The 22,622-nt window shown below is 49.4% G+C and overlaps 1 protein-coding gene across 5 annotated transcripts in view; it reads right to left on the minus strand.

Annotated features, from left to right (window-relative positions):
- Window positions 1-417: 417 nt before the first annotated feature.
- Window positions 418-22,622, minus strand: part of LOC139233169 (ral guanine nucleotide dissociation stimulator-like) — a 136,393-nt gene continuing 114,188 nt past the window's right edge. For 3 of the 5 annotated variants that reach the window (XM_070863764.1, XM_070863769.1, XM_070863768.1), the window contains exons 10-18: window positions 20,117-20,194; window positions 18,632-18,718; window positions 13,739-13,771; window positions 12,234-12,355; window positions 11,330-11,425; window positions 9,295-9,493; window positions 6,642-6,887; window positions 2,577-2,691; window positions 418-1,921 (exon numbers count right to left, since the gene is read on the minus strand). In XM_070863764.1, the coding sequence (XP_070719865.1) occupies window positions 1,746-1,921; window positions 2,577-2,691; window positions 6,642-6,887; window positions 9,295-9,493; window positions 11,330-11,425; window positions 12,234-12,355; window positions 13,739-13,771; window positions 18,632-18,718; window positions 20,117-20,194 (1,152 nt within the window). In that variant the 3' untranslated portion in view covers window positions 418-1,745. The remainder of the gene's footprint in view (window positions 1,922-2,576; window positions 2,692-6,641; window positions 6,888-9,294; window positions 9,494-11,329; window positions 11,426-12,233; window positions 12,356-13,738; window positions 13,772-18,631; window positions 18,719-20,116; window positions 20,195-22,622) is intronic. The other 2 variants (XM_070863767.1, XM_070863765.1) reach the window with 2 other exon arrangements.

Here is a 22,622-nt window from a genome sequence, read left to right on the forward strand (position 1 = left end):
AATACATAACATAAGAAATAAGAGCAGGAGTAGGCCATTTGGCCCCTCGAGCCTGCTCTAGAACTAGGGGCCATAGTCTCAGAATAAGGGGTCCTCCCATTTAAAATGGAAATGAGGAAGAATTTCTTCTCTCAGAGGGTTGTGAATCTTTGGAATTCTCTGCCCCAGAGAGCTGTGGAGGCTGGGTCATTGGAGATAGACAGATTTTTGAACAACAGGGGAGTCAAGGTTTATGGGGAGAGGGCGGGGAAGTGCTTTACTCCTGCTCCTGTTTCTTATGTTCCCTGCCATCCAGCGACAGCCACTATGCTACTGTTTCCTTATTTGTGTTGAAGGACAGCGGTTCCTGTCTTCCTGGATGATTGACTAGAAGCCACATATAAACAAGAGAAAGAAAATGACTCGTTCAAAGCCGTGTTCATGGTCGTCCCTCTTTTTACATGATACAAAAAAGTAACAAAGACAACACATTTCACCGGACAAGAAAAGACCCATTGAGCAAACAGCAACTTAAATACACGTAATCGGTAACAAGTCAATATATTAAATAATATTCAACAGTAAGAAATTTACAATTCCACTCATCAATATAATGTCTGTACAATGAATAAATATTGCCCCAAAAAAGATTCAGGTTTTTTTTTTACAAAACAAACGTTAAAAAAAAATCAACACAGCTCATTTGAAAATGAGTCTTATTCTTTGCAAATAAAAAAAAACCAAATGTTTCCTGTATCAGCCAAAGAATGGCTCAGGATATAACTGTACAAGTCTGTCAGCTCCAGCCTAACTATTCACTAAGAACTGAGCGTTTGTTAGTATGTAATAATGAACCATCGAGTGTTGGCCGTCATTTCTTGCTCACCTAGACCTATCGCAGTTGACCATGGTTTAGCAGATGTCTTCCAGTCTTTGGTCTGATTGGTGATGTCAGGCCGAAAGAACGTTAGCCCTACTTCGCAGGTTAACATTCTCTGAGTTCCACATACTGTGCAGTCAGATAAACCTTCTGAGAGTTGTGGTATCTTTATTGTGGATTAAATGATGCCAGATAGCCTCGAAGGTGGAAAACTCTTCAAACAGGACCCAGAGACGGTCAGAAGGATTCTCCCACCCGGTCAAAAGCCATCTTTTTCTCTTAGCTCTCCTTGAGGAATTTCAAGGTGCATCATTGTGGGTTTCTGTACAAGCGCAGGCAATAGTTGAGTCACCTCCAGGGCGAAGAGTTCTGCAACTGAGGGACCAAAAGTTTCTATATTACGATGACAAGTTTAGCGTTCTCGTTGCACCTCGATAACCGCTGAGATCCTGGGTCAAAGCACTCTACTGTGCGAGTGTTGAATGGACAACGGTTCCTGGCTCCATGGAGAGCCAGTGTTTCTGGAGCGAGCCCCCCTCCTTCAGGCAGATAATGGAGAGACAGTTCCACCGTCACACCGCCGCGCAATGTGACTGATCGATTCGAAGCCACTTCACCGGATACATGACCGTTCCCTCACCGTACCCGCTCCCCAGACTGTGGAATGGGGCAGATCATTTGTCCGTCGGAGAGAGGTTCCTTCTCAACCCCACAATCCGTTCGAGGGCCATGCCTTTCAGTCTCTCACATAAAACTAAATCGGCATGATGTTTCCGGCAGTCTCAGTCGTGGAACATATTGCACATTTATTCGTAACACTGATTTTTTTTAATATAAAGTTTCGATGAGTCCAGCAAACGCAGAGAGCAGGTCCAGCCCGGAGGAGCTAGAAGATACTTTTCGTAATCTTCAGTCCCTTTTGTTTCATTCTAGGGAGCGTCGAGCTTGAAACATGTTTCGTTTTTCCTGCTTTTGAGTGACCCCTTTTCTTTAGCATAAAGTCATAATTGACGGACGAGTTCATAGCATAAAACACGTTGGCATTGTCAGGTATTTTCAGTTCTGTAATAGAAAGAAAAATGTAATAACAACAACAACTTGTATTTATATAGCGTCTTTAATGTAGTCAAACGTCCCAAGGTGCTTCACAGGAGTATCATGAGATAAGAATTTGGCACCAAGCCGCATAAGTAGAAACTAGCGCAGGCTTGGTCAAAGAGGTAGGTTTTAAGGAGGAGGAAAGAGAGGCGGAGAGGTTTAAGGAGGGAGTTCCAGAGCTTAGGGCCCAGGCAACAGAAGGCACGGCCACTGATGGTTGGGCGATTATAATCAGGGATGCTCAGGAGGGCAGAATTAGAAGAGCGCAGACATCTCGGGGGGCGGGGGGGGGGTTGTGGGGCTGGAGGGGATTACAGAGATAGGGAGGGGGCGAGGCCATGGAGGGATTTGAAAATAAGCGAGTACTGGGGGTACGGGTGATCGGGATGTGGTGTGAGACAAATGCCAGCGTCTCGCTCCGTGGCCACTGACTGCGTGCCAGCTTGGCAGCGAGCGTGGACTGTTGGCTGCATCCCCAACAGAGTCCACGGGCGCCCTCGAAGCCCGGGCAAATGGGGGCTGTCAGCGAATTGGTGAATGCCTCTCTGGGGCGACAGCATTGCCGCCATACCGGAGAGCTCAGTCCTCTTTGCCCCGCGTGTTTGTGCCACATACGTACCCCGGTCCTCGGCGATGATCTGCACCAGCTCGTACTCCTCTGGCCTGTCCCCATCTAAATTGTGTTTGGCCATCGCCTTTCGAATGACAACGGGCGTCTTATCCTGGCTCGTCACCTGCAACACAGAGTTTTAACCCTTTAAAGCATCAGCCGCTGTGCTAACAAGCTACATTACTGTTCATTCAGTAGATGAGAATATATAAAGAGTCCAGGTTCCATGGTTTTCTCACCTTCCCGTCTCTTTTTTTTTTAATCCCCCTACAAATGTTCTCCTCCCCCCCCTTGCGGTTGCAATGTATGCACCTGTGAATATGCTCACAGGTTTGTAGAGCTTATACAACAAAATAGTTGTACAACAAAATCGTTGTCGAGCTTATATGCATCATCACCCCCGGCAACCAAATTTTGATTTGAATTGAGTTGATGTCCAAAATGTAATTTGTTTATTGTGTCGGTTTTAGTGCCCCCCTCCCCCCCTTTTAGCCAGGGGGCACTTGTATAATTTGTGTGTTGGTGCCCTCAAAAAAAAAGGGGGCACTTGTTTGAAAGTTTCTGTTTTAGTGCCCCCCCCCCCCCCCTTTAATCAGGGGGCATTTGAGTTAACGATTTATGTTTTACAGATTACAACAAAATAGTTGTAGAGCTTATATGTATCACCCCCGGCAACCAAATTTTAATTTGATCCAAGTTCACTGTTAAAAGGTTGATTTGTTTAATTTGTCGGCTTTAGTGCCCCCCTTTAATCAGGGGGCACTTGATTATTGTTTGCAACAAAATAGTTGTAGAGCTTATAATTTAATTTGATTTCTCAAGGTTCCCTTTAAATGTTTCTTAGTTAATTTGTGGGTTTTGGTGCCCTTACAAAAGGGGGCCCTTGATTTAAAGTTTTAACCCAAAATAGTTGTAGAGCTGTTGCATTGTGAGTGACTTAGCCAGTCATGTGATGTTCACAAGACTCAATAAAACCCCAGTCAGTTGGGTCTAGGTCATCCACGATGAGGCAGGTGGTTGTGAGCCTGGTGGATGAACTGGTAATGTGCAGTGTGATTGTTAAACCTTTGCTAATAAACCAACTAGTTCTTAATAGCAATGTGTTGCTATAAATTCTTAAGCAAAGAACCCATGAAGCAAATACATTACAACCGTAAGACACCAACTCATGTTAATGGGGACAGTTCCATAGGGGCTGGCACCCTTCCGCCTGGTTAGCCCCTTCTTGATGCTCAAGCCTGGATGGTGATGATCAGCGGGCTACTCGATCATGGAGAGCATCACAACCAAGCCCACTTCTAACCTCATGCAACGGTTACACTTGTTCATCGGGACAGCGGTAAAGATGTGGAACGCTGGCTGATTTCTCTCTCTGTGGCGCAGGAGTGGTGGCGGGCGGAAGGCCTAGGCCAACTGTGGAATCCCAACCACGGCACCAATGAGGTCAGCTAACTCAATCTGGCCTAGCCTGGCCCCATGGGATGCGAGATCATCCTGGTCTGTGGGGTTCAGTAACACACTGCGTGGTTCAACGAGGCCACGAGGGAAGGCTCCCCCTTCTCCTTTCTTCATGACTGGATTGGCAGAGTTTGTGGCAATCGCGTCCTCATGTGATCGGCGGGTCTCAGCCGAGCCACCAGGGGGAGCTGCTGGTCGGAGGCTGGGATCCCACTCGCCCCCCCCCCCCCCCCCCCACGGGGAAGGTACATTCACCTACGGGCACCTCTTGGCAGAGGGTTCCACAGCAGCATTTGCAAAGTCCGGGCAGCAGTCTGCCCACATCTGCTCAGCTGGCACTAGTGCATGTGGTACACAGAACCAGGAGAAGGGGGAAGGTAGCAGGATGTGTTAAAGAGGATCGCTCGCTCTCAGAATGAAAGCAGGAATACCATTGGCAAATTTTAAGCTTTATTGGACAATTTGGGCTCAGTTTGGCTTGTAATTGTGCTCCTTTCCTTTATTACACTGGCCTGTCGCCTGTAGTCAATGTGGACAGGCACATAGCCTGCTCCCCATATTGTCACCAGTGAGCTCATTTGCTAGCCTCAGCCGCTCAGCATCTACCCTGTCAAGCCCTGTAAGAGTTTTGTATGTTTCAATTGAGATCACCGTTCATTCTTCTAAACTCTAGAGAACATAGGCTTAATCTACTCAATCCCTCCTCGAAACACAGAAATCTACAGCACAGAAGGAGGCCATTTCGGCCCATCATGTCCGTGCCGGCCGACAAAGAGCCACACGGCCCTTGGTCAGCAGCCCTGAAGGTTACATATAAACCTATGAACAATGAAGGAAAGGTAAAGAGCACCAGGGACAACCAGTCCGCCCCACACAACTGCGACACCTCTTGCACCGAAACATTCTACACTTCACCCCAACCGGAGCCATGTGATCTCCTGGGAGAGGCAAAAACCAGATATAAACTCAGGCCAATTGGGGGGAAAAAATCTGGGAAAATTCATCTCCGACCCATCCAGGCGATCGAAGCTAGTTCAGGAGATCACCCTGGCCATATTCAATTCCCTGCAGTACTTGCCATCGTATCTGCGCCGGCTAACAAGAGGTTATCCAGTCTAATCCCACGTACCAGCTCTAGGTCTGTGACCCTACAGCTTACGGCACTTCAAGTGCCCATCCAAGCACCTTTTAAATATGGCGAAGGTTTCTGCATCCACCACCCTTCCAGGCAGTGAGTTCTAGACCCCCACCACACGCTGGGTGAAGCAGCCTCATAGGACAACGTCCCCATCCCAGCAATCAGTCTGGTGAACCTTTGTTGCACTCCCTCAATGGCAAGTATTATCCTTCCTTAGGTAAGGAGACCAAAACTGTACCCAATGCTCCAGATGTGGTCTCACCAGGGCCCTGTATAATTGCAGTAAGACATAGAAACATATAGAAACATAGAAAATAGGAGCAGTAGTAGGCCATTCGGCCCTTCGAGTCTGCACCGCCATTCAATATGATTATGGCTGATCCTCTATCCCAACACCATACTCCTGCTTTTTCCACATGCCCCTTGATGCCCTTTGATTCTAGAAATTTATCTATCTCCCTCTTAAATATATTCAGTGACTTGGCTTCCACAGCCTTCTGTGGTAGAGAATTCCACAGGTTCACCACCCTCTGAGTGAAAACATTTCTCCTCATCTCAGTCCTAAATTTCCTACCCCGTATCCTGAGACTGTGACCGCTTGTTCTAGACTTCCCAGACAGGGGAAACATCCTCCCCGCATCCAGTCTATCCAACCCCGTCAGAATTTAATACGCTTCAATGAGATCCCCTCTCATTCTTCTAAACTCTAGTGAATACAGGCCTAGTCGACCCAGTCTCACCTCATACAACAGTCCTGCCATCCCAGGAATCAGTCTGGTGAACCTTCGCTGCACTCCCTCTATGGCAAGTATAAGAACATAAGAACATAAGAAATAGGAACAGGAGTAGGCCATACGGCACCTCAAGCCTGCTCCACCATTCAATAAGATCATGGCTGATCTGATCATGGACTCAGCTCCACTTCTCCACCCACTCCCCATAACCCCTTATCCCCTAATCGTTTAAGAAACCATCTATTTCTGTCTTAAATTTATTCAATGTCCCAGCTAACACAGCACTCTGAGGCAGCGAATTCCACAGATTTACAACCCTCTGAGAGAGGAAATTTCTCATCTCAGTTTTAAATGGGCGGCCCCTTATTCTCAGATCATGCCCCCTAGTTCTAGTCTCCCCCATCAGTGGAAACATCCTCTCTGCATCCACCTTGTCAAGCCCCCTCATAATCTTATACGTCGCGATAAGATCACCTCTCATTCTTCTGAATTCCAATGAGTAGAGGCCCAACCGACTCAACCTTTCCTCATAAGTCAACCCCCTCATTCCCGGAATCAACCGAGTGAACCTTCTCTGAACTGCCTCCAAAGTATATCCTTTCTTTATTCTGAACACATTGACCGGATGGACGGGTGCCTTGCAATTCGCCGAGACCGAGTCATTATCCGTTCTCTCCTGCGTTCCCGCCTCGCCCGCTCCGTAACGAAATACAATAGAGGGGCCTGGACCTGCACGGCACTCACCAAAATGCTCTTGTACATGTTTCCGTTGTCGACGTCCAAGCTGACCCGAATGATACAGCAGTCATCCACCTGCTGGTTATAAAGTGGCAGAGATAGTGTGGAGTAGCTGGATATTCCAGAGACCGAACGCTTGTGCGTCCTGGAGGACGTTAAGGGCGTGGAGGAGACCGAGGAAGAGGAGGCACTGCTTGACCCTGAGCCGATTCCGGACGTGTCCAATGAGGACAGCGACGTTGATTCCCAGAACTAAAAGAAAATTTAAAATAAAAAAAAAATAAGGTTTACCGCCGGGGACAGACGGGTAGCAAGATCGCTCAGTCCGGTCCGTCTCGGAATGCTGTACCAGCCGCTTCAAAGGCGGCACTGGTACCATCCAAAGATCAGTGCACAGAAAATTACAAGGGAATAAATTAAGGCTACGAGCCGCTAGGTCAGGACTGCAGCGGGTTTCCCGTGAACCTTGACCTGTGACCCCTGCACTGCCGTCGGCAGCCTAATCTTTTACCTACACTGGTGCCATGCCAAATTCAAAAAGAAAGACATGCATTTCGATAGCGCCTTTCACGACCACCGGACGTCCCAAAGTGCTTGACAGCCAATGAAGTACTTTTGAAGTGCAGTCACTGTTGTGAGGCAGAAAATGGAAACAGCCAATTTGCGCACAGCAAGCTCCCACAAAACAGCAATGTGATAATGGCCAGATAATATTTTTGCTTTGTTCCGTTGGTTGGGGGATAAATATGGGGCCAGGACACCAGGGATAACTCCCCTGCTCTTCTTCGAAATAGTGGGCATGGGATCTTTTACATCCACCTGAGAGAGCAGACGGAGCCTTGGTTTAACGTCTCTTCCGAAGGACGGCACCTCCGACAGTGTATGGCCCTCACTGGAGTGTTAGCTTAGATTTTGTGCTCAAGTCTCTGGAGTGGGACTTGAAGCCCCAACTTTTAGACTCAGTGGCGAGGGTGCTACGCACTGAGCCACTGGCTGACACTGCCTACCTTACAGTCAATGCCGAAGGAATTGGGCGTGTTTCCAAACGATCATTCCTTTTATTAAAATATTTTGTATGCACACGCATCTCCCAATCTATGCGGCCTCGGTAAACCTTGGCGGGAAGGTACAGCAGTTTGGGCTGCAGGCAGTCATAGAGCAAACATTAATGTCTGGTAGTTGGTCTACAAGGGATGAGTCTATGGGTCACCAACTCCGCCTCCTCCCTCCAATGACCTCGCCCCCACTCTCCCGCCATTGGTCGCCTAACATGTCCATCCTTGAGGCACAACACCCTCCAGCGCCAATTGGAAAGCGAATGGACTCTCTGTTAGCCGATTGGATGATTTTTTGACTGTCAGTCAAGCAGCCTTTTCTTTCCCAACTCCAACATTTGTATCGCTAACAGGCAAAAATTTAATGCCCCAATTATTTTTTTTTCCAGGGTGTTGTTCCCAGCAGTATCCTGGAGATTAATAACAACAACAACTTGAATTGATATAGCGCCTCTAAGGTAGTGAAATGTCCCAAGGCGCTTCACAGGAGTATTATTAGATAAAGAATTTGACACCGAGCCGCATAAGTAGAAATTAGGCAGGTGACCAAAAGCTTGGCCAAAGAGGTAGGTTTTAAGGAGCGTCTTAAAGGAGGAAAGAGAGGTAGAGAGGCAGAGAGGTTTAGGGAGGGAGTGCCAGAGCTTAGGGCCCAGGCAACAGAAGGCACGGCCACCAATGGTTGAGTGATTATAATAAGGGATGCTGAAGAGGGCAGAATTTGAGGAGCGCAGACATCTCGGGAGGTTGTGGGGCTGGAGGAGATTACAGAGATAGGGAGGGGGCGAGGCCATGGAGGGATTTGAAAACAAGGATGAGAATTTTGACATGGAGGCATTGCTTAACCGGAAGGCAGTGTAGGTCAGCGATGGGTGAGCGGCACTTGGTGCGAGTTAGGACGCGGGCAGCCGAGTTGTGCATCATCTCAAGTTTACGCAAGTTAGAATGTGGGAGGCCAGCCAGGAGTGCATTGGAATAGTCAAGTCTAGAGGTAACAAAGGCATGGATGAGGGCTTCAGCAGTGGATGAGCTGAGGCAAGGGCGGAGACGGGCGATGTTACGGAGGTGGAAATAGGGGCTGTTAGTTATGCTGCGGATGTGTGGTCGAAAGCTAATTTTGGGGTCAAATATGACACCAAGGTTGCGGTCAGTCTGGTTCCGACAGAAGTTGGAATCTTCAATTCCTGGAGACCCCAGGACAATCCTGGGGGATTGGCAACCCTAGCGGATGGGCAAGCCTGCAGTGTCAACTGGAAAAGTTAAATTGGATCAACGTTGGGAGACAGACTGAGCAGAAGGTAGGGATGGCCCTTGGACTGAGTCTACAACTAGGAGCAGGGACACCTTAGCCCATTCTAACAGGCCTTCCTGTAGCGTGGTTTTTTAAAAAATCTACGCTGCCAGGCCTCTTTAGAGAGACAGGCTGCTGCTTTACACTAGGCCCTCGCATGCAGAGCACCCTGCCGTCTGTTCTTGCCTGGCTTCGCAGTGCCGGTGGGCAGAGGCATTTCAGCCTACGCGAGCGGGCCCCCCCCTCCCCCCTCCCCCCGCTCAAGTAACGGGCGCGGTTTTAACCATTCCGACGCCACACACAGCTACTCCCCTACCTTTTTCTCCTGGGAATCCGGCGATTCCGAGATGAAGCTGATGTTGATCTCTTCCACGTCGGAGTTGCTGGAGCCGGCGGACGTGACACTGACCGAGTCAGCTGCATCCCCACCGCCCAGGAACGGCGCGTACTTGAGCTGCTCGCAGGATCGGGACTGGGCGCCTGAGCTCGGAGCGTCCACCGTCGGTGTCTGCCTGCTGTAACAGCCAATGGGAAGGAAGCAGAAAGCAATTCAAAAAAGGCGGACTTATCCAAAGTCGTAGCCGAGTGTCGAACTGAGGACTCAGAACATTTTGGTAGATTTTGACTTGAGCACAACAAAATCTAGGCTGACACCCCCGTGCAAACTAGATCCTAAATAGTGTTAAATGACGTAAACTACTTTAATAAAAAAGCTGGAGCACTCTTCAGTCTAGTAGCCTGGAGACTTCCAAAGATGTTCATATAACACCATTTGTGCTGCACTGTCAAAGGTGCTGTCATTTCGGATGAGATGTTAAACCGAGGCCCCGTCTGGTCTCTCAGGTGGATCCCACAGGCACTATTTCGAAGAAGAGCAGGGGAATTATCCCCGGTGTCCTGGCCAATATTTACCCATCAATCAACATCGCTAAAACAGATCATCTGGTCATTATCACATGGCTGTTTGTGGGAGCTTGCTGTGCACAAATTGGTTGCTGGGTTTGCTATCCTACAACTGTGATTACACTTCGAAAAGTACTTCATTGGCTTTAAAGTGCTTTTGGGACGTCTGGTGGTCATGAAAGGTGCTATATAAATGCAAGTCTCTCTCGCATGTCCCATACAGAGAGGATCACCACACGGCGACCAGGGACAGAAAGCCTGCTTTGGCCTCTCCCTCTCCAGGAACAATATGGCCAATTGTAGTAAACCCCAGGCTGAAATTAACCAGCTCAGCACGGACCAGGGAACGGCCATGGGGCCTACCCTTCCATCTGTGTGGCTCAGCCTCACACCAGGCAGTACAATTACCAATTCAGCCACTGGGGGGGGAATGTCAAAGAGTTTTTAAAATAAAGAGCTTTCAAGGGCTCCAGCACTGCCCCTCAGCAAGTACACTGTAATATATGCACTTGTGAGTATGCTCACATGCTTACAGGTTTGTAGAGCTGTGCAGTTGGGAGTGACTTAGCCAGTCACGTGATGTTCACAAGACTCAATAAGACCCCAGCCAGTTGGGTTCGGGGGATCCACGATGAGGCAGGTGGTAGTGAGTTGTTGGATGAACTGGTAATGTGTAGTGTGATTGTTAAACCTTTTGTTAATAAACCAACTAGTTCTTAACAGCAATGTGTTGCAAGGAATCCTTAAGCAAAGAACCCACAAAGCAAATACATTAATACACCATCCAGTGAGCCTTTGGGGGAGAAGGTGGCAGAACAAGCTGTTAAAAAAGCATACGGAATCCTTGGCTTTATTAATAGAGGCAAGGAGGTTATGCTAAATCTTTATAAAGCACTGGTTAGGCCTCAGCTGGAGTAATGTGATTAATTCTGGGCACCCCACTTTAGGAAGGCTGTCAAAGCCTTAGAGAGGGTGCAGGAGAGATTTATTAGAATAGTTCCAGGGATGAGGGACTTCAGTTACGTGGAAAAATTGGAGAAGCTGGGGCTGTTCTCCTTAGAGCAGAGAAGGTTAAGAAGCGATTTAATGGAGGCGTTCAAAATCATGAACGGTTTCGATTGAGTAAATAAGGAGACACCAGAGGACACAGATTGAAGGTGATTGGCAGAAGAACCAGAGGGGAGATGAGGAGATCCTGTTAACGCAGGGAGTTGCTGTGATCGGGAATGCGCTGCTTGAAAGGGCGGAGCAAGATTTAATAGTAACATTCAAAAGGGAATTGGATAAATACTTGAATGAGAAATAATTTGCCGGGCTGTGGGGAAAGGGCAGGGGAGTGGGACCAATTGGCCAGCTCGCCCAAGGAGCCGGCTCGGGTATGATGGGCCGAATGACCTCCCTCCCGTGTCGTATCACGTAACAAAGGCAAGGCAGCAAATGACACTCACTCGCTCCATCGCTTAATGATGCCGGAGTTCTTCTTGGCCTTCAAAGTGTTACTCGCTGACTCTGCCAAAGGCTCGATTTCACAGGACAGATTGTAACTGGAATAATAACAATATTAGAATAAGGAACAAAGCAGCCAAAATATCCCCTCTCAGAAAGGCCCCGGAAGGCGCTATCGGGGTGCGAAAGGGTTTTAGCGCCCGGGCATATGGCGGCCAGAGCGCCCTCCCTCCCCCAGAATTGCCCCCCAGGGTTCCACCGGCGGAAAGTGGTTTGTGCCGCGCTCCGCGATCAGCGCACCGGTGCGGCGAGCGCACGGCGATGACCCCTGATCACCCCGCGGGACGCGAGGTCGGTGGCAATGCCACCGACAGATTCTCGGGGCGAGAAGCTGGGGCGTCCCGGCCGCCCTCAGCGGGAAGGTGGCAGCCGCCATCTTTTTCCAGCCGGCCCGCCGATCCCGCTGGTGGTCCCGGCGGGCGCCGCTTAAGCGGCTGCAGAGCTCACAGCGGCCCGCCCCTTCAACTGAAGGGGGGGGGGGGGGGGGGGGAAACGTTGTGATGTGTCAGCGGGATGCGGCAGGTCTACGGCGCGCCGGCGTGCTGACACGGCGTCACGCCAACGCCCCGTTACTGACCCCAGCTATTTTTTTTTTCTACAGGTGTGATCTGACCACAGCGCCAACGGCTGCAGTTGGCGTCCTGCTCCAACGCTCCCGTTAAACTGCGCGGCTGCACAGCGGTCTGGAGGTCCCGCGCAGGCCGCTCACCGCTGTTTATACGGGAGAAACCGCGCAGCCGCAAAACGTTACAAGGGCCGGCGCGGCCCAGTAAAGGACCCGCGCACCGAGAAAATAAACAAGAGGGAAAGTTGGTCCGTTCCATATTAGCGCAAGCGCTCCCCCACCTTTCAGCCTCAGTCAGCCGCTCCACGCTGCGAAACCACTCCACAAAGCCGTGGTCCGGTGTAAACGAGTAGTTATTGCAGGCAGACTGCAGCAACTTAATCTGGGCAATCACTTCAAACTCCTGGCAAAAGAAAAGAAACGTTCGCTGAACACGTTAATTAGTATCGCGGGAGTACGCCGGGCAAAGAACGGACAATTCCTGAACCGAGTGGCATCTCTTGTGTAAAGTTTGAATTTTCTTTCTCCCCCACTCCCGCCAGGGCCTCTGTCTATCCCCTCGGTCTCCTGCTCTGTACACTCAGCCTGTAATATCCCATTTTAGACTTGGGAGCTGTTCTACAATACGAAGGGGGACTTCGATCACTGCATTCTCCCCACTGACAGTGCCAGGGCCTTGTTTCTGAGTACCAGCAGCAACATTGCAACATTACACGTTCCCAGTGACTTAAACAACAACAGCCTGTATTTATATAGCGCCTTTAATGTAGTGAAAGTCCCAAGGTGCTTCACAGGAGAGCTACGAGCCGCATGAGGAGAAATTAGGGCAGGCGACCAAAAAGCTTGGTCAAAGAGGTATGTTTTAAGGAGCGTCTTGAAGGAGGAGAGAGAGGTAGAGAGGCGGAGAGGTTTAGGGAGGGAGTTCCAGAGCGTGGGGCCCAGGCAACAGAAGGCACGGCCACCGATGGTTGAGCGATTACAATCAGGGATGCTCAGGAGGGATTAGAGGAGCGCAGACATCTCAGGAGGTTGTGGGGCGGGAGGAGATTACAGAGATAGGGAGGGGGCGATGCCATGGAGGGATTTGAAAACAAGGATGAGAATTTTGAAATCAAGTCGTTGGTTAACCGGGAGACAATGTAGGTCGGCGAGCACAGGGGTGATGGGTGAGCAGGACTTGGTGCGAGTTAGGACACGGGCAGCCGAGTGTTGGATGACCTGAAGTTTACGTAGGGTGGAATGTGGGAGGCCAGCCAGGAGTGTGTTGGAATAGTCAAGTTGCATTTGTGGCATTACAATTCTGGGCCTGCATCTTCTCCAACGTCGTGGGGAAGAAGTCAACGTTGGGTAGCAACATGGGAACCCCACGACTGTGGCCTGTACAGTCCGGCTAAAGACATTGGCAGCTCTGTTGTCTTGCAGCTCTGGCATCACACTGCCTCCAGCGGGCAGAGAGCAAACCCAGCCCTCTGTGAGTTGGTGCTCAGAGTGCCTCCAGAGGCAAGTACACTGCCTTGTTTACACTGCATCGCTGCTCCAAAGCACTGAGATATACATGGGCTGCAGGTGGTGTGTAGTATTGGGTTGGAGTTGGGCGGGGGGTTTGGAGTTTATCTCTGCTCAATGCCCGAGATCAGACCTCGCTGTGCGAGCTGGTACAGAGGCCTGCCCGCGTCTTAACCCCACTTCATGGGCACCACATGCCCTGCGGCATTGACCGCCCGTGGTGAACACTGCATTTTGCACCCGAGCGCTCAATAATGAAGCGGGCGGTTAAATGGCTTACCTTTCTCCGTTTTTCAAAGTTGATCAAGCCTCCCTGTGAATTAGAAATGAACAGGTTAGAACAGAAGATAAGAAAGACGTGCATTTCTATAGCGCCTTTCACAACCTCAGGACGTCCCAAAGAGCTTTACAGCCAATGAAGCACTTTTGAAGTGTAGGCACTGCTGTAATGCAGAGAACGTGGCAGCCAATTTGCGCAGAGCAAGATCCCACAAAAATCCCACCGATAATCTGTTTTTTGGTGATCTTGGTTGAGGGATAAATATTGGTCAAGACAAGGGGGGATAACTCCCCTGCTCTTCTTCGAATAGTGCCATGGGATCTTTTACATCCAATGGAGAGTGCTGATGGGGCCTCGGTTTAACGTATCATCCAAAAGACGGCACCTCCGACAGTGCAGTATTCCCTCGGCACTGCACTGGAAAAGCAACCTAGACTTCTGTGCTGGAGTCAGACTCGATCACACAACCTTCTGTCTCGGAGGCGAGAGTGCTACCCACTGAGCCATTGGCTGACAGTGTAGAGGTCAAACACTGCCTGCTGTATGCCCATTTGCCTCTCTCCCCACAGTCTCCCCTCTCTCCTGGGATACGGGACCCCCAGGCGCCAGTGACCATTCTTCATGTGCCGCCTGGAGTGGCAGATCAATTGAACAAATACTTTGGTTCTGTCTTCACGAAGGAAGACACAAATAACCTTCCAAAAGTACTAGGGGACCGAGGGTCTAATGAGAAGGAGGAACTGAAGGATATCCTTATTAGGCAGGAAATTGTGTTAGGGAAATTAATGGGATTGAAGGCCGATAAATCCCTGGGACCTGATAGTCTGCATCCCAGAGTACTTAAGGAAGTGGCCCTAGAAATAGTGGATGCATTGGTGATCATTTTCCAACAGTCTATCGACTCGGGATCAGTCCCTATGGACTGGAGGGTAGCTAATGTAAACCACTTTTTAAAAAGGGAGGGAGAGAGAAAGCGGGTAATTATAGACCAGTTAGCCTGAAAAAGGTTGGAATCAATTATTAAGAATGAAATAGCAGCGCATTTGGAAAGCAGTGACAAGATTGGTCCAAGTCAGCATGGATTTATGAAGTGGAAATCATGCTTGACAAATCTTCTGGAATTTTTTGAGGATGTAACCAATAGAGTGGACAAGGGAGAACCAGTGGATGTGGTGTATTTGGACTTTCAAAAGGCTTTTGACAAGGTCCCACACAAGAGATTGGTGTGCAAAATCAAAGCTCATGGTATTGGGGGTAATATACTGACGTGGATAGGGAACTGCTTGGCAGACAGGAAGCAGAGAGTCGGGATAAACGGGTCCTTTTCAGAATGGCAGGCAGTGACTAGTGGAGTGTCGCAGGGCTCAGTACTGGGACTCCAGCTCTTTACAATATATATCAATGATTTGGATGAAGGAATTGAGTGTAATATCTCCAAGTTTGCAGATGACACTAAACTGGGTGGCGGTGTGAGCTGTGAGGGGAACGCTAAGAGGCTGCAGGGTGACTTAGACAGATTAAGTGAGTGGGCAAATGCAGTATAATGTGGATAAATGAGAGGTTATCCACTTTGGGGGCAAAAACACGAAGACAGAATATTATCTGAATGGTGGCAGATTAGGAAAAGGGGAGGTGCAACGAGACCTGGGTGTCATGGTTCATCAGTCATTGAAAGTTGGCATGCAGGTACAGCAGGCGGTGAAGAAGGCAAATGGTATGTTGGCCTTCATAGCTAGGGGATTTGAGTATAGGAGCAGGGAGGTCTTACTGCAGTTGTACAGGGCCTTGGTGAGGCCTCACTTGGAATATTGTGTACAGTTTTGGTCTCCTAATCTGAGGAAGGACGTTCTTGTTATTGAGGGAGTGCAGCGAAGGTTTACCAGACTGATTCCCGGGATGGCCGGACTGACATATGAGGAGAGACTGGATCAACTGGGCTTGTATCCACTGGAGTTTAGAAGAATGAGAGGGGATCTCATAGAAACATATAAAATTCTGATGGGACAGGACAGGTTAGATGCGGGTAGATTGTTCCCGATGTTGGGGAAGTCCAGAACCAGGGGACACAGTCTTATGATAAGGGGTAAGCCATTTAGGACTGAGATGAGGAGAAACTTCTTCACACAGAGAGTTGTGAACCTGTGGAATTCCCTGCCGCAGAGAGATGTTGATGCCAGTTCATTGGATATATTCAAGAGGGAGTTAGATATGGCCCTTACGGCTAAAGGGATCAAGGGGTATGGAGCGAAAGCAGGAAAGGGGTACTGAGGGAATGATCAGCCATGATCTTATCGAATGGTGGTGCAGGCTCGAAGGGCCAAATGGCCTACTCCTGCACCTATTTTCTATGTAAGCGGTGGTCGGCTATCCGGCTTTGGAAGTCATCGCAGGCCAGCCTTATCTCGTCCGCACCCAACATCTTTACAAGTGCGCTTTCTAGTGGGGGGGGGGGGTGGGGGGAAATTAGATAGTGATCGGAAGTGGTGGGGTGGGGGTAGGATGAGCCTTTTGTTTACACTTTGCCTCTTTAGCGCAGGCACATTAAAGCCAATTAATCTGATTGTTTCCTTTTCAGCTTGCAAGCCAGATATTCCTTTGGCAAAAAGTCCCTTTAAGAACACAGTTCCAAAATGTCAGCAGTCTGAGAGCAGGGAGATTGTGACTTAAATTAAACTTGCTAATTCGGAATAAGCGGAATGGTCCAAGGCAGACCAGGCTGCGATATTTAACAGGCATGACTGAAATTGCACACCGCTGTGTCAGGATCTGTACTTCAGTGTAGTTCAGCCGTGAGGGAGTTCTGAGCGTCGCACATCCTTTAAACCCCGATTACTGTTGTGTGATAGTCCACAGTGCTCCCCCCACCCACCCTTCTCCTGATGGTACTGGCCCCTTGCTTTACTGGACACACTAGTGTCAACAGCCTCACCCAAATGGTAGCTTCCCATGTGTGCGCGCTCAAACACTGGATATTCAGTCATGGGAGCCTACCACACCGAAAAAGAAAGATTTGCATTTATATAGCACCTTTCATGACCGCTGGACACCCCAAAGCACTTTTGAAGTGTAGTCACTGTTGTAATGCGGGAAACGCGGCAGCCAATTTGCACACAGCAAGCTCCCACAAACAGCAATGTGATAATGACCAGATAATCTGCTTTAGTGACAGCACCTCTGACAGGGCAGCACTCCCTCGGTACTGCACTGTGAGCGTCAGCCTAGATTTTAAGCGCTCAAGTCCTGGAGTGGGACTTGAACCCACAACCTCCTGACGAGTGTGCTGCTCACTGAAGCCACTTTAGACACTGACACTGGCTGAAGCCCGAGTCTGTCCTCGGCTGAGGCCCAGCAGCACGCAAGTCCCAGGAGGAGTCGCTGGATAGTGCACGGGAACTCTGGGAGCTGTTTTCCTTCCCTAGCCCAGGGGCACTGAATCCGATGGTCGCTGATCACAGTTGGGAGTGATGGTGGGGACTCTAGCAGCATAGGGCGGGGATTAGACTCCAACAACATCCTGCATTTATATAGCGTCTTTAACACAGTAATACATCCCAAGGGGCCTCACAGGAGAGTTATCAACAAAAAAAACTGACACCAAATAAGGACACGTGACCAAAAGCTTGGTCAAAGAGGTCAGTTTTCAGGAGCGTCTTAAAGGAGGAGAGAGAGCTGGAGAGGCGGCGAGGTTTAGGGAGGGAGTTCCGAAGCTTGGGGCCCAAGCAGCTGAAGGCACGGCCACCGATGGTGGAGCGATGAAAACTGGAGTTGCACAAGAGGCCAGCATTGGAGGAGCGCAGAGATCTCGGAGGGTTGTGGGGCTGGAGGAGAATACAGAGATAGGGAGGGGCGAGGCCATGGAGGGATCTGAAAATAAGCCTTTGATTCTCCTGGTCTGTGTGACGCTAACTGAGCCATTAGGGAAGCCGTTTTATTTTTAAGAAGCATAAGTCTAGAAATTATCATTTGTGATATTCGCAAATTGTTGTCTAACACATTTATATGACGTTTAAACAGAGGCATTAACCCATTTAAAATCAACAGTTAACTCCTTAGTTAGATTAGGGGCGAGAGAGAGCATATGACGTGTCCGTTAGTGGGTATGGTAGCATAGTGGTTATGTTACTGGACTAGTAATCCAGAGCCCTGGTCTGATGATCCAGAGACATGAGACATTGCAGCAAGGCTACACACCACGGCAGCTGGGGGGGACTTAAATTCAGTTAATGAAATAAATCTGGAATAAACAAAAGAGCTAGTATTAGACACGGTGTCCATGAAACTGTCGTCAAAAACCCATCGGGTTCACTGAGGTCCTGTGGGGAGGGAAATCTGCCGTCCTTACCCGGTCTGGGCCTATATGTGACTCCAGACCCACAGCAATGTGGTTGACTCTTAACTGCCCCTCTGTCATGGCGGCTCACCACCACCTTCTCGAGGGCGATTAGGGATGGGCAATAAATGCCGGCCTTGCCAGCGACGCCCACATCCCGTGAATGAATTTTTTTTTTTAATCCAACTCGCGATGAGGAGAAATTACCGAGATGAGGAGGAACTTCTTCACCCAGAGAGTGGTGAACCTGTGGAATTCTCTACCACAGAAAGTTGTTGAGGCCAATTCACTAAATATATTCAAAAAGGAGTTAGATGAAGTCCTTACTACTAGGGGGGGATCAAGGGGTATGGCGAGAAAGCAGGAATGGGGTGCTGAAGTTGCATGTTCAGCCATCAACTCATCGAATGGCGGTGCAGGCTCGAAGGGCCGAATGGCCTACTCCGGCAGCTATTTTCCATGTTTCTATGAATATCACAAGCAGCGGTTTCTCAGCTGTAGCCGTTTGTTATATAAATCGAGAGCCTCGTTTGCAAGACTATCCCAGGCTGTTTCTCACTTACGTCCAAGTGATCTTTCACCGCAGTGTCCAACATGACCAGGTCTGTGAGAAAGGTCCCCAGGTATGGGATCGTACCCTGCATGACGCCCTAGAGAAACACAACAGACATTGTGAATTAAGGACAGACACTGACAATGTGAATTCACAACAGCTCTCTGAGCGAATTACTGATCACCAAGTTGGGATGCTGCCAGGGTGTGGCGGCGTGTTGGAGCAGGACGGAATGGGGGCGACAGCGGATGGGTCTGTCGCCGTGGCAATCTGCACAGGTGCCTCCCCCTGACACCGTGCACATTCCCCCTCGCCCGTCCCCGGAGGATCCCACGTTGCCGGTGCAGGCACCGGGCTCCCGACTGAGCGGCTCCCTTGCCCTGTCGGGAGGTTTTGGCCTTGACCAGTGGGAGTTGGAGCCAGCCCAGTGTCGCCTGCTTCTGTACTGTGAAGGTACAGCAAGCCGCCACCAGAGGGCAGTCAGCTGAGGGCAAGGCAAGAGAAAGAAAAAAGACTTGCATTTATATAGCGCCTTTCATGACCACCCGGACGTCTCAAAGCGCTTTACAGCCAATGAAGTACTTTTTTGAAGTGCAGTCACTGTTGTAATGTGGGAAGCGCGGCAGCCAATTTGCGCACAGCAAGCTCCCACACACAGCAATGTGATCATGACCAGATAATCTGTTTTTGTTATGTGGATTGAGGGATAAATATTGGTCAACACTCCGGGGATAACTGCCCTGCTCTTCGTCAAGATAGTGCCATGGGATCATTTACGTCCACCTGAGAGAGCGTACGGGATCTCAGCTTAATGTCCCATCCGAAAGACAAGCTTCAGAAACCACCAGCGGAGAAAATATATTATACAGAGCGCCTTGTCCTCCAAAACAAAATTGAGGAGATGCCGTAAGATTAGTGGGATCTCGATTATCAGCGTTCCCATAAGAAATAGGGGCAGGAGTAGGCCATTCGGCCCCTCGAGCTTGCTACGCCATTCAAAAAAATCATGGCTGATCTTCCACCTCAACTCCACTTTCCCGCACTAGCCCCATATGCCTTGATTCCCTCAATATCCAAAACTCCATCGATCTCTGCCTTGAATATACTCAATGACTGAGCTCCATAGCCCTTTGGGGTAGAGAGTTCCCATTGTCCTTGCTCTCTCAGTTACTCCTCTTAATTGAAAGTTGCTTAATTCACATTCTGACTCTGCAAGCTCTGCAGCACTAAATCCCTATTTTGCTTTATTCAAACTATTGATTATGTTAGTGTAAAAATAACCAACTTTGAATAATCAGCTGCCAATTTTTGCATCAGTTGGTGGGAGGGGCTTGGATCATGGCGGACAATCAAAATACAGGATAGTCCCAACACGCAATCGTCAAAGAAACTTGACTCGTTTTCAGGTTTTGCTGTAAAAATGGTGTGAGCATGATTTAGAAAACAAAAGTCCATTGTCTTGTGACCGGCAAATAGAGCTCATGAGCAAACCTACCAGTTCCTTTTGCTGCTGCTGCCGTTTCTGCGCTTTCTTTGGGTTGATATCGAGTGTGGCGAATTTCGAGGTCCCCTCCTGGAGTTCCAGGGGTAAAAAGAAAAGTGAGAGACAAGAGAACAGTGAGCACCTTGGCATTGGGACAGGCAGACAGACTCTCCCACCAGCTGCTAAACCAGACCTTTCCTGCAGGCGGCAGCACCGCACTTGACAATGGCATTTTGCCTGGGATGCAACCAATGAAAATGAATCTAGCCGTATCCTTGGCAACCACAATACGTGCATTTATATAGGGCCTTCCACGACCTCAGGGCGTGTCAAAGCCCGTTACACCCAATGAAGCACTTTTGAAGTGCAGTCACTACTGCAATATAGGACAGGCGGCAGCCAATTTGCGCACAGCAAGATCTCACAAACAGCAACAACTTGTATTTATATCGCACCTTTAACGTAGTGAAACGTCCCAAGGTGCTTCACAGGAGTATTATGAGACAAAACACTTGTCCATATCCCTTTGCAGATTTTTTGTGTCCTCCTCACAATTTAAATTCCCCAGTTGCCGTGGTGGGATTTGAACTCATGTCTCGCGATCGTTAGGCCAGGCCTCGGGCTTACTAGTCCAGTAACAATACTATATGCTACCATTCAGTACAACAGCATATACTGTACTTTAAAGCATAACATTTAAAGCAGCCCTTGAAGAGCCCAAAACACAACAGCTCAGCAACAACACCTAGTATTTATATAGCGCCTTTAACATGGTGAAACACCCCAAGGCGCTTCATAGGAGTATTATGAGATTTAAAAAATTTACACCGAGCTGCATAAGAAGAAATTAGTTCAGGTGACCAAAAGCTTGGTCAAAGAGGTAGGTTTTAAGGAGCGTCTTGAAGGAGGAAAGAGAGGTAGAGAGGTTTAGGCAGGGAGTTCCAGAGCTTGGGGCCAAGGCACAGTCACCAATGGTTGAGTGATTACAATCAGGGATGCTCAGGAGGGCAGAATTAGAGGAGCGCAGACATCTTGGGGGGGTTGTGAGGCTGGAGGAGATTACAGAGATAGGGAGGGGCGAGGCCATGGAGGGATTTGTAAACAAGGATGAGAATTTTGAAATCGAGGTGTTGCTTAACCGGACAATATAGGTCAGCGAGCACAGGGGTGATGGGTGAGCGGTGTTCTCACCCCTGTGCTTTCTGGCCGACATAGCGGCCGGTCAGGGCCATAAAAGGAGCGGAGGTGCAGCGGCCTGGGAGCGGCGTGGAGGCATACTACTCCAGGTAGCAACACGAGCTGGTGCAGGAGGGCGACGGCAGCCAAGAGTGACGTCATCAAGGTCCAGGTTGGTGATTGGAGCGTGGGCAGATACAGCAGGAGCGCCAAGGTCGGGGCGAAGGAGCGGCGAGAGACTGTAGAGGGACGTGATCGGGGCCCAGGGGGAGGCGAGAGTTTGGGGCCAGGGGTCCAGGGGCAGCACGGGCCCAGCCCACACTGCGATATGTGTGCACTAGATCTGTGCAGCAGAGCTGGTCTCCAGTTGTCTTGGGGAATCCTTGCCATTGGACCAAGACCGAGCTCTGTCAAGCCCGTGTGGTGGCTGGTGTGCAACGGCCACCACACGTTAAAAAAATCCACGCACAGGCATCTTCCACCCTTCAGGATGTAGCTCAGGACCTGGAATTTTAGGTCCTTCATTGAAACACCTGTGAACTTATCCTTTTTTGGCGTGTAGGCAAATCATCTTCGTTTCCAGGGACTGCCTATGATGATGATGATGTGTGAACAGGACTTGGTGCAAACAATTTGATAAGGGCCAGTTAATCTGTTTGTAGTGACGTTGGTTTTGGGATAAACACTTGCACCAGCAGAGAACTCCCCTGCCTCTTCTTCGAAATAGTGCCATGGGATCTTTTACGTCCACCCGAGAGAGCAGACGGGGCCTCGGTGTAACGTCTCATCCGAGAGACGGCACCTCCGACAGTGCAGCACTCCCTCGGCACTGCACTGCAAAGTCAACCTGGATTTTATTTTCAAGTCTCTGGAGCGGGACAGTGCACGGACAAGCTTCTGACTCAGGTGAGTGAGTGGTACCCACTGATCTACGGCTGATAGCTCGGGAGAACGACTTTTGCAACTGGCTCATAAAGTGTGAATATTTATTATATTCCGTGTCTGGCCTGAGCATGTTCCATTTGCAACTCAACATAAGAACAGAAGAATTGGGAACAGGAATAGGCCATCTAGCCCCTCGAGCCTGCTCCGCCATTCAACAAGATCACGGCTGATCTGGCCTTGGACTCAGCTCCACTTACCCGCCCGCTCCCCGTAACCCTTAATTCCCTTATTGGTTAAAAATCTATCTATCTGTGATTTGAATACATTCAATGAGCTAGCCTCAACTGCTTCCTTGGGCAGAGAATTCCACAGATTCACAACCCTGTGGGAGAAGAAATTCCTTTTCAACTCGGTTTTAAATTGGCTCCCCCGTATTTTGAGGCTGTGCCCCCTAGTT

This window comes from Pristiophorus japonicus, chromosome 20, assembly GCF_044704955.1.
Source record: "Pristiophorus japonicus isolate sPriJap1 chromosome 20, sPriJap1.hap1, whole genome shotgun sequence".
Lineage (NCBI taxonomy): Eukaryota > Metazoa > Chordata > Chondrichthyes > Pristiophoridae > Pristiophorus > Pristiophorus japonicus.